The 12,795-nt window shown below is 31.4% G+C and overlaps 1 protein-coding gene across 2 annotated transcripts in view; it reads left to right on the top strand.

Annotated features, from left to right (window-relative positions):
• The first annotated feature begins 8,059 nt into the window (after positions 1 to 8,059).
• The window catches only part of LOC117173886 (polycomb group protein Pc), a 31,688-nt gene continuing 26,952 nt past the window's right edge, over positions 8,060 to 12,795 (top strand). For both annotated transcript variants that reach the window (XM_033362541.1, XM_033362535.1), the window contains exon 1: positions 8,060 to 8,171. In XM_033362541.1, the coding sequence (XP_033218432.1) occupies positions 8,112 to 8,171 (60 nt within the window). In that variant the 5' untranslated portion in view covers positions 8,060 to 8,111. The remainder of the gene's footprint in view (positions 8,172 to 12,795) is intronic.

Genomic DNA, 12,795 nt, shown 5'->3' with positions numbered 1-12,795 from the left:
TGTCAGAAATGTCTCACAGAAAAAACAGAAGATAAACTTTACATCGATTTTCGACGAAAGATTCTCTGCAATAAAAATTAACTTCACACACTGAGAAAACTATATCGCACAAATTACAATATATATCGTAATTCCTGCGTTATATATTGTAATTATCGCATTATAATAGCGCAAAATCGTGATATAGTACTTTGCAAGTTTTTACATTATATACCGCATAATTGTGCAATCTATAACGTAAGAAATGGGGATTCCCCTCCGTCAGTTACATTTTGCGCTTTTGCTCAATTGTATTAAGTAAGTTCTAATTCGTCTACAATAATTTGATTTATTTCGGAGGAAATATATCAGTAAGTACATATTTTTTTGCGTTTTCTGTCGTAGATTCCACATTTTCTTTGTGATTGTTTTAAATCTAGAGTCCCGATTTATAGCTGGAATTGACGCATACTCTGCTTTTTCCCATTGCTGCTAAGGATGCCGTAGCAGACGACAGCAACAAAATTGAACTTCATTTTTGTCTGTGATATTGGTGCTTTATTCTATCGTACAAAGCTCCGGGACCTGATTGTACGTTATCATATTGCGCTTTCTTGCAATATAGAGGTTTTGCGATATCATTGTGCGATATCTTTTTCTCCGTGCAGGATAAACTTTACAGAAATATCAGTTAAACTTTCTTTTGTTTTTCCATGACAAACACATGTTTTTTGAAAGAAGCGAAGTTGGCTAAACAAAACTTTATCGCTCTAAAAAATTTCCTGCAACTAATTTTATTCTTAGTTTTTTTGTGCAGCATTTTTGGTAGATTGCTATAGTTATTCGAGCAAGTTCCTTTCAAGTGATGCAGGTCTTTCCTAATTAGAGAAAAAACCAATATGATTATCGCTTTCTTCGCTTAATTGGCTTCCCAGATCGTACCAACATCCTTCCCAAATAAAATGGAAGCGTGGTCAAGGAAATGGTTTTTATTTCATATAGATGAGGCCAATTATCATCAAGACGATTCTGTTTACCAACGCAGATTCTTTGGGAAGCATATGTTTCACTTAGAATATTTTTCACCTTCACATTATCACATTCCTGATGGTTTAGTTGTAGTTCTACGTCAGTTGTTGACTTTCTTCGGTTTCATTATTTCTTCACATCTGGCGTATTTTATTAGTTTGTACGTTTTCGTGAATGATCAACAAATGTTTTTTTCTGTTTGAATCATTTTGAGAGTTTCTCTGTTGATCTAATAATGCATCATTTTTCAGGTTACTTCAGCCGTTGCCGGGCTCCGAACTTCATCTAATTTAAGTTTAACAACTCAATTTAAGTCCTTATTAACTAAAAAATTCTGCGTTACAATTAAAGATTAACATTAGAATTATCCTTTGACTCGACCAAAATAACTGGTTGGTAACATTTTTAAAGACCGACTTATGTGCACTTGATACAAACACGTACTGTAAATTGAAGATGAGAGTGCACGTGCGAAAAACGTACGTCGCAAAAAAGTAATCTGTTTGCATCTTTGCGATCCTTATCAAAATTCTTTCTTTAGTCACAAAATAATAAATGTAAATGGTTTTCTGTATAAGAAGGAGTCGTTCTTCCTCTATCTATTTATTATTTCACGTACGCAAGATTATTTTGATCTGTGCGATTTACATTTCATAAGTATATCTTGCCGGGGAATTGTCTCGTCTTCTTATCATTTAATATATATTCTATACTTGTTTGTATTAAAAGTATATAAAATCTGAGATAAAGTTAAATATTCCAGATTTTGCATATATAGAAGAGGTTGACGCAAATGGTTTTCATTTCGTGGATTTGGGTTCAAATATTGCCACATGTATTTCATATGCCACACTTAGAAATTTCTGTTATTATATAAGTGTGGAATTTACATGATATATATACCTCATAAACTTTAGAATACTTTAAAATTGAAACTTATAAGTTTACAGAATATTGAATCTTATTGAAATTTTAAAGAATAAGGTACATTGAAATATATTAAACTATAGAAGCTTAAATAGTATGCATAATACAGATTTTATTTGAAATAATTATAATTACTGATAATAATAGTAATTATATAAAAATGTTCCTTTAAATTTAAAAAATGGTTGATAATTAAAATCGATTTGACGGCGAATTTCGACCGGGATCACTATAGAATATTGCCTTAATGTTGTCGCATAATCTGTTGACAGTTTGATAAAAAATATAACTTTTCCTTCGGTTCAAGATCCTGTTTCATATATACCTTTTCCTTGAGGATTGATTTCCCCTAGCAATGTAGAATTAAAAGCGGCAACTTAATTACAAATATCACACAGATTAAAAATATCATAATTTATTTACCTTTTTCTAAGGTTTTGAAAGTTTTATTTGTGTAAAAGAGCCTGCCTAAAAATTGCTAATACGCAGCAGGTATAACATTGACGTCTTATACAGTGTTTGACCTATACAAAATTACACATTATTTCTTGAAAAATTCATTCAAAAACTTGGAAATTAATAAATTCTACACGTTCAAAAAATCAGTAAATGGATAGTTTGTATAATTATAATTGTACATTTGATTATCAGGACATATGTTGCGCATCATATTTCGATTTCTGTTCCACGCAGTTAAATCGCTAAGATATTACACGGTTATATCTCTAAATATTCTGTTGTAATAAACATCTGTTTTTCTCCTTGCATTATTGATTGATGTCCCAAATTTTGATGTTCGTTGTTGGTCTCAGAGTCAGGTGAATCGAAAACAATTGAAATTGCTTCAACCGTTTCGGCACAAAATATGGTGGTCCTCACAAGTTAATTTCGTTAAATATCTTATGATAATTTATAAGAAATCGTTGGCATAGTGACGCGAGATTATGAAAGAAACTAAAAGAATCTCGTGAAAGATTTCTTATAAATTATCATAACAGATTTAATAAAATTCACTAATGAGGGCCACCATTGATTTGTGCCAAAACGTTTGAAGTAATTTGTTTCCGATTCACCTGCGCTGACCCTAAAAACTAACATCGAGCGTCAACATTCTTTATGTACAAAGTCACTTCAATCATGTATATAGTATTTTAACATGAAAATTTTCATCCCTATGGACAATTAATCCGGAAAAGATACGTTTTTCAGAAATATGAGGACCGATCATAATGCATTTTTACACATATATATTTTACAGGCAGAAATTGAATAATTTAAACGATATAGGACGTCCATATGTATATATCACAGTCCAATATAAGTGTATTAAAAAAATATGAAGAGTGAGGGATTTAAAAAATGGCATATTAAAAGTATATTGTATCGTTGTGTCTGAAAATGACGCACGTACGATACGTAATCCGGCAGACTGGAGTAACGGAAAGTTCCACTGAAGAGCACCCAAATATATCTATATATACGAGCGAGCTCATGTAGAGGACTTGCGCTCTCCAGTGCAAAAATATGAACCACTCTGCGCAGTGAAATGAGACCACTTCACAACTTCCCTTCTACTGCATATAAAAAAGTAATTCCTTTTTCTACATGACGAGGACAATTTCGCCGTCTTATATTTCGAATTTCATTAAAATACCTTCACGCAATTAGGAGATATCAATGGTTTTCAGTTGGCGTACTTGGCGACGCGCTGGCGCCTTTTTTCGTGCATAGAAAAACGCTTCTCATCGATGTATTGCATCAGTGCGTCACGATATATTTCATGGCGATGAATAACAAATGTTGTTTATATTTTTCTATTGATTCGATATAAAGAAATGAAAATAAATAACTATAAGGTTTTTTTTTTCTATATTCCAAGTTTATATAAATGATCAATAAAATTCTCTTCATTTCCAGGGACAATTGTCATAATTTGCTCGTATACAGAAAAAATAAGTTGCCGAAACTTTAGTTATAGATTTTAGGATAGACTACAAATAGAAGCATTCGCGCAAACTCTAGTTTAAACAGCGCATTTGATCGAGTATATGCACACATTTTTTTGTTTCAGACTTTGAGCCCTTTTTTCATTTATATATGCTGAAATATTTAAAATGTTTGATTTCGATCGAAACGCATTCCTTAAATATATGCATAACTATGTTAATAATAAAATATATACTTATATTTCAATGAGCCGCATCTTTTTTACTCTGCATATAATTTTTTATTTATATAATGATCTACCCTTTTAGGGGAAAATTTATTTTTCTGTGAAAACATACAAATTTGAAATCGAAATAAACCAAAATCGTTGGCGTGTGTCATTATGCGATGGCATTTCCCTTTCCGCTGAAGTTCTTTTTTTGTTGAACAAGAAATCTTCTATCATACTTCAGACTTTTTAGTTTAAAATTGAACACTTTAAAATCAAAACTGCATGCATAAAATGTGCCAAGCTGCACACAGCATATTAGCCCTGAAATATACTTAAAAAATGGACTGTAATTTTTCACTGAAATCAGTAGAGAGAGAAAGTTACTTCGCATCTGATAAGCCGGACAATGGACAAAATTCTTCAAATTCTTGGACGTGCTCGTTTTCAAGATTCCTTTTAACATGAGCCGTGTTACGTGAAATAACAATTTCTACTTCCTTTACTGCAAAAAGATGATCTGCATCTTCCAATTTTTCAACATTCTTGATAAAAGATGTAAAATTCCGAGTAGGGATTTTTGAACTTTATAGTCTTCTTTTACAAGGATTTTTATTTTTTTGTGGAACATACTCATGTTGCATGGATCTAATTTTTTCTGGTATCTTAAGACTATAAACTATAAATTATACAAGATTCTTGTATCTTTCTGTTCTTTGTTTTTTATGATATCACTTTTATCTATATATAAGCGAATTAGTATCTTGTTGTAAACTGTATGCAGATTTTTAGTTATAAAAAATATCTTTAGCATATTTACTTTGTGAACCGATCTTTCTTGATGTGGACAAAGTAGTAAAACTTTAGATGAGCAAGTCCGCATTTAATTTGTTCTTTAGTGAAAAGAATTAAGAAGTAGAGTACATTAACGGTGTTCTTGCGTTTTCCAAAGTAACTTATTTTTCGTGAAGTTACATGTAAAAAATAAACTTTTATTGCACCCAGCCGCTCAATTAATAGTTAAAAAAAAAGAGGAGTTTGTCCATTTTATTCTGGACTTTATAGTCCTGTTTTGATCCAAAAAAGCTGTATTAAAACGGCGTTTAGTGGCATCAAAAGAACGTATAACATCAGAATACAGTCATCACGGAGAAAAATAGATGTTAGCACAGACTATCCAGATATTATAGGTAATATCTTAGCGATTTAACTATGGAGCAGAAATCTAGATACTGAAGTAGGGCATCCGTGGATATTAAAAAGAAGATTTTAACTGACAATATCCAAGATATTAAAGGGCAGAATCTAAGATATTCCAGAAATATTTTTTGATTGTGCAAAAATTACCTGTAAAGCATGCCACTTTGTGTAAAATGCAAAAGAATGTTATTATCGTAGTCCTCTGGTTTGAAAATGCGAATGCTCAAGCATTCGCCTTTTTGCATAATTATGCGAGTTTTGTGTTAAACAGATAACACACTGTTCAAGGCTAATATGAAAGATGCCTGTAGCTGAGTCCTCATTTTCTTGAGAAAATTATAACATATCCAAAAACATTTAATCCATTTTCCAAAAAAACTTATAGTGCAATAGATATCCGAAAACCCACAATACACACGATGAAAGCTCAAGATACAGACAAAATCTTTGGTCACCACGCCACACGTCAGCGACCTTGCTCCGATAAAATTTAGCTTTTTTAATATCTTATATATTAACTGTGAATATCACATATTTTATACTTTCAATATAAACAGATATTGCCCTTTAATATTTTGTATGTAGAATAGAAGATATTAGATAGTATGCCGTAACATCTATATATTATGGTTAAATATCAAAGTTTTTAATATCTGCTTTTCAATATCTATTTTTCTCCGTGCAGTTATGGTTCAATTTTCTTCCAGTGAAAGTAAATGTATCGTTTTTTTCTGTTCACAATGGAGCCTCAACTCGTTTTGTGTGACATTTGGTACAGAAATTGCAGTTTTATGGACTTGGTAGATAACTCTGCTAATGGTAGTTGCTCAGTAGGGTTGAGAATTACATATCAGGGAAGATATGTATCACGTTGGAGCACTTTGTGCTGCGATCCAGACCACGCCTACTGCATAGCCTGCGAGGGATGTCGAGGTGGGTTGTACCAACTGATTATTGGCCAGATCAGTCTTCTCTCTACGAATCAAAACCGCCGTCGACGCTCTCAGCCAATCCCTTTCTACACCATTCTGCTTTTTATACCTATGTATATAAAACTTTGAGAGTATGGTTGGGGTTTATGGTACCTACTTGCGAACAACCTAGACACTCTAGTTTGTGGATGTGTCGAGGTTACTCTCAATTTTTTTGCAAAGCCAACAATTCTTCCAAAGATTGTATCTGTAACAGTAACAACTCCTTCATTTGGTAAGGTTGTCTACAGAAGTGTGCTAGATGGTGAATTTAGTGTTTGCTGCGTGTAAGTCAAGAGAAGTAAGCAAGGAAAGTGCGGTGTTGCCTTTTTCTCGAGGGCACATTTAACGGAAAAAGGCTTTCTATTCCTGGAGATAGTGACAAGAATCGATTTTCGGAGACTGGCTGAGAGTTCGAGACGGTTGTAAGAGTCGTGAAGTTTGATGATGTGCTAGGGAAATGACTGAATGTCGTGAGTTAATGAAGCTGTTTATATTACGATTTGGCACCTTTATTTCGGTTTGGCAACGTCGCATCTACTCGCATACGAAGCGAGAGGGGACTTGGGGTGGTAGCCAGCAGCATTCAGCATTGGAAGGCAACCACAGACCGGCAGACAGGCAGGCAGCTTTCTTGTTCCAAGTGCTGCCTACAGCAGCAGCATCTCCTGTGACCATGCTCCCCACCACCAGTCAAAACTCTTTCCACTTTTAATCCTCTTTTCTTCCGAACCTTCTCTCTCTCCTTACGAGTCGAGTACCGCCAGGCGAATTCCGTCCTTGTTCCACTCGGCGCGCAGAGATCTCTCGCTCCCGTACCCTACTTGCCTCTCCCTCCTTCTCCCTTCCTCCGCTACACGTACAAGCTGGACGAGTCCAAACTAACGAGCGAGGGGAGTTTCGAAGGCTTCAGCTCTAGTCGGCTTCGAACCGGAGAATGTACTAGACGCTGTGCGTCATTCGTCTGCGCCGAGAATATCGCTAAATTGGCCCATCGTGAGCCGTTTTTTCATCTGTCTGGAATTCGGATGTGCATTTTCAAGGAAAAGGTCTTGAGCCCGAGAATTGATCCGTGTGTAAAGGTGGAAAGCTGAAACCTTGATTCGGCGCGTATCTCCACGACCGCCATGTTTGGTGTTTACGAGGCGAGCAGGGAGAATCGTTGACGTCACTGGCCGATCTCTGCCGAAGTTCTCGTCGTGTAGCAGCAGCAGCAGCAGCACGATCGCCGTTCAGTAGCAGCAGCATTGACAATAAACGTGTCGGCGGCGGACGCCGAGTGGGAAACTATTTGTTTCCATGGAGAAACGACACCGGCAGCATTGAGAAGAAGAAGAAGGCATCTTCGATGTGATCAGGCGAGGACTCTTTACCGGCGACAACTCGAGGGGAATTAGTGCACCGAAAAATCTCGTACAGATGGGACGTTTGTGTTGGCCACCGCCATCGCTCGTCGTTGCCGGCTCTACTACTTTGGACAATAACATCGGCCCAAAATAGCCTCGTCGGTACGAAAAACGAGCACACGCCAATGAAAACATTGATCATGTCGACGAACTCTCGTTATGAGATCGCGGCACGTGTGAGATAAAGGAGAAGACAGAAGACGGGAGTGAGACCACAGGAGTAGTGGTAATAGTTTGTGACCGAATGCTTCCGCGAGATTGGCATTCGACGCACGTGCGTGCGTGAAATCAAGTGTGTGCGCGTGTGAGTGTTGGGGCAGTCAAACTGCCAATTTTGACTGGTTCGGTTTTCATCAGCGCAACCAGATTCCAGCAACTGGAGCGAGTTGCTTTTTGCTGCCGCGGCTTGGATTGAAGGAGGAAGAGGAGTCGAAATCAAAAGTCATGGATCTCGGTGACAGGGTTTATGCAGCTGAAAGAATCACAAAGAAAAGAGAAAGACGGGTATGTTGACGTTGAAATGTAATGAGTTTTCGAAAATTGTCGATAGGCAGCACCACTTGATGGATCAGTTTTCTATGAACTGCGGGGTTGCCACATGGTTGCCGTCATCGTTTCTTTCACCATAATGTAGATTCTTGAATGTAGAAGAATGTAGAATGCAGATTGCAGATAGAGATTGAAATTCCTTTTTTCTTACAAATTTCTCCACTAATTGCAAGCACTTTTTTCCCTGTACTTTATCAGCGTGTTGATGCAGATTTGCAGCTGATTCCACTCTCACTGTGATTATATCCACTTTGCAGTTTTAAGATTGTAATATTTCTTGGCTCACAATCCTGCTGTTGGATATAAAAAATCTATTTGATTCTTTTTCTTGTAGTTTTGCACGAAATCATTCATTTTTCAACTCTTTTCTCTCTCTTTTTAATCATCTATGCAACCATGTACAACTTGTCTGTTATCGAAATCAGAAATATGCTGAAAAGTAGATCAGTTATCATTCCCTGTGGTGGAAAATTCATTCAGCATTTATACTGTTTTAAAAATCTGAATTTTCATGCAAATTTATTGGACTGGCACTGCAGAAAATTGGCTGAAGATTTAATAACTCTTTGTTTAGTGTTGTTGAAAATGTAAATACTTGTATCATGATTAAACGAATTAATTGAAAATTAAAACATTTTCGGTTGAAAATGTAAATTTTTGTTTGAAAATTCAATTGTTCAATTGAACCATTTTTGGTTAAAAATGTAAATATTTGTTGAAAAAGGTAATTGTTTGACTAAAAATTGAACTATTTCTTCTTGAAAATTTAACTTATTTGTTAAAAATTGAATCGTTTTGGCTTAAAAATGTTAATTATTTGTTTAAAAGTTCAATTATTTACTTGAAAATTCAACTATTTCGTTGGAAATTCAAGTTTTTAGTTGAAAGTTGGACTATTTGGTTGAAAATGTAAATATTTATTTGAAAATTGAACCAATTTAGGTTGGAAATTAAACAATTTTTGGTTGAAAATTGCACGAATTTCAATTAAAAATGTAAATATTTGGAATATTCTTAAATTTTTGAAAATTGAATCGTTTTGGTTAAAAATGTTAAATATTTGTTTCAAAATTCAATTATTTACTTGAAAATTCAACAAATTCAAGTTTTTAGTTGAAAATTGAACTATTTGGTTTGAAAATGTATATATTTATTTGAAAATTCAACTATTTGGTTGAAAATTTTAATATTTATTTGAAAATTTAAATAATTGTTTGAATAGTAAATTATTTAATAGAAAATTCCACCATTTTCAGTTGAAGATGTAAATATTCATTTGAAGATTCAATTATTTGGTTAAGTTAAAATATTTAGTTCAAAATTGAACTATTTTCTGTAAAAGAATCAGGTATTTCATTGAAAATTGAATCGTTTTGGGTTAAAAATTGTAAGTATTTGTTTAAAAATTCAATTATTTACTTAAAAATTCATTTATTTGGTTGCGAATTCAAGTTTTTAGTTGAAAATTAAAATATTTGGTTAAAAATGTAAATTTTGTTTTGAAACTTCAACATTTTTGTTGAAAATTGAACCATTATTGGTTGAAAATACAAATACTTATTTTAAAATTCACTTATTTAATTGTAAGTTTAACTACTTTTGGTTGAAAATGTAAATATTGATCTCACAATTTGATTATTTGGTTGATTTTTAAGTTTTTTCTTGGAAATTCAACTAAATGGATAAAATTTGAACTATTTTTCTTTAAAAAAGCAATTATTCGATTTAAAATTGAATCATTTTTTGTTAAAAATGTAAATATTTATTTGAAAACCTAATTATTTATTTGAAAATTCAACATTTTGGTTTAATATTGGACGATTTTTGTTTAAAAATTCAATTATTTTATTGAAATTTGAACCATTTCTGTTTTAAAATTCAACTTATTGCTTCGAAATTTAATTTTTTGGGTTAAAAATTTTTTAGTTTTTGTTTTAAAATTTAATTATTTACTTGAAAATTCAACTGTTTAGTTGAAAATTCAAGTTTTTAGTTGAAGATTCAATATATTTGTTGAAAATTGAACCATTTTTTGCTAGACAATGTAATTGTTTGAAAATTCAATAATTTGATTAAAAGTTGCACCGCCTTCAGTTAAAAATGTAAATAATAATTTGAAAGTTCAACATTTTGGTTGAAGATTGGACCATTTTTGTTTGAAAATTCAATTTCTTTATTGAAAATTGCACCGTTTTTTGTTGAAAGTACGTATATTTGTTTATAAATTTAATTGTTTTATATAAAATTGGAACATTTTGTTTGAAAATGTAAATATTTGTTTGAAAATTCAATTATTTAATTGAAAATTTAACCATTTTGAGTTGAGCATGCAAATTTTTGTTTGAAAATTCAAGTAATTGTTTCAATATTTAATTATTATTTGAAAAATTAATTATTTGGTTGAATATTGAACTATTTTTGGCCAAACTTGCAAATATTTCTTTGAAGATTCAATTCTTTCATTTGTAAATTCATATGGTTGAAAATTAAACTGTTTTTGTTTAAAAAGTCAATTGTTTCATTGAAAATTGAACCATTTTTGGTTAAAAATACATATATTTGTTTAAAAATTCAACTTATTATTAAATATTTGTTTGAAGATTCAATTATTTAATCGAAAATTCAACTATTAAATTGAAAATTGAACTATTTTCTTGAAAATTCAATTATTTGATTGAAAATGTAATTATTTGTTTCAAAATTTAATTATTTATATGAAAATTCAATTATTTGTTTGAATATTGCACCATTTTTGGTTTAAAATTTAAATATTTATTTAAAGATTCAATTGTTTGGTCTAAAATTCAATTTTTTGATTGAAAATTTAATTATTTGGTAGGAAATTGAATTATTTTTGTTTAAAAATTTAACCTGTTGAATTAAAATGGTTGAAAATCTAAATAGTTGTTTCAAAATTCAACCATTTTGTTTGAAAATTCAATTATTTTATAAAAAATTTTTATAAGAAACCATTTTTGGTTAAAAATGTAAGTATTTATTTGAAGATTCAATTTTTTGGTTGAAAATTCATTTATTTAGTTTAAAATTAAATTGTTCGATTGCACATTCAACTGTTTGGTTGAAGATTGAACCATTTTTATCTGAAAATTACACTTATGAGATTTATTGGAATATTTATAAATCCAATTATTTAATTGAAAATTAAACAATTTTTGGTTGAAAATGTAAATACTGAAGTTCAACTTATTGGTTTAAAATTGAATGATTTCTTTGTTAGAAATATAAATATAGTTCTCAAATTTCAGTGACATATTTAATTGAAAATTAACCATTTTTGGTTCAAAAATCAATTATTTAATTGAAAATTGAATCATTTTTGGTTGAAAACGTAAATATTTGTTTCGAAATTCAATTATTTAATTCAAAATTAACCTTTTTTGGTTTAATATTTAATAATTTCGTTTAAAAATTCAACTTATTGGATTAAAATTGAAATATTTTTGGTTGAAAATGCAAATATTTCTTTAAAAGTTCAATTATTTTATTAAGAATTGAACTATTTGATTCAAAAGCGAACCATTCTTGGTTGAACATTTGCCTGTTTTGTTGAAATTTGAACCGTTTTTAGTTGAAAATGTAAATATTTGTTTAAAAATTCAATTATTTGATTGAATTGCATATTTAATTGAAAATGATCCATTATTGGTTCAAAATATTAATATTCAATTGAAAATTCAACCACTTTTGTTTGAAAATTCAATTATTCAATTGAAAATTGAAACATATTTTGTTGACAATGGAAATACTTGCTTAATATTTCAATTATTCAAATGAAAATTCAAATGTTCGGTTGAAAATTCACTCATTTTTAGTTGAAAGTGTAAATATTTCAATTCTTTGATTGGAAATTGAACCATTTTTTTTTTATTGAAACTCGAAGTATTGTTAAATTCCAAAAAGAGACTGAATGAATTGGTAAATTAATGAAAAAATCAATATTTCGGTAGCTTTCTTGGAAAATTGAAAAACTATCGGCAACGTCGCAAAGAGCAGGTGTAAAATAGGAAAGGCTTTCCTTCCTTTCTCATGTCAAGTTTTTTTTTTTATTACTTTACGATCTACCTGATAAATATGCTGACACATTTTGCACATTTATGGTGATATATTTTATTGTTTAAAGTAGTACACGTCGAAAATAATAACAAGTTTTGGAAAATTGTTTACAGTGGAATATTTCACATAAAGATGCCTTAAAAAACGTTTTTGTTTTTTTTTGGACAAAAAATGTGTAGAAAAAATGATCAGGGAAGTTTTTTTAATTACAATGGCAAATTTTAAATACAATATACAATTTATTTGGTTCAAACTTGAATTCCTAAATTTTTCGTTAAGAATTATTATTATTATTACACCATTAAGCCATTTCCCTTTCGGGGTAGGCGTGACTCACTCGGCAGGGGAAAGGAGTAGTGTGTGGACGGGATAGGTTCCCCACTTGGGTCCATTAATAGCCAAAGTCTTTGTTTTAGGCGTCGTTCACTCTACTGACACTCTTTTTATTAACTATTTTCCGCCATACTTTCCTGTCCTGGCATACTTCTCTAGCTTCTTTTATGTC

The sequence above is a fragment of the Belonocnema kinseyi genome, chromosome 1, assembly GCF_010883055.1.
Source record: "Belonocnema kinseyi isolate 2016_QV_RU_SX_M_011 chromosome 1, B_treatae_v1, whole genome shotgun sequence".
NCBI classification, from domain to species: Eukaryota; Metazoa; Arthropoda; class Insecta; order Hymenoptera; family Cynipidae; genus Belonocnema; species Belonocnema kinseyi.
Note: the sequence above shows the minus strand (reverse complement) of the source record. Positions and strands in the feature narration are given on the sequence as shown.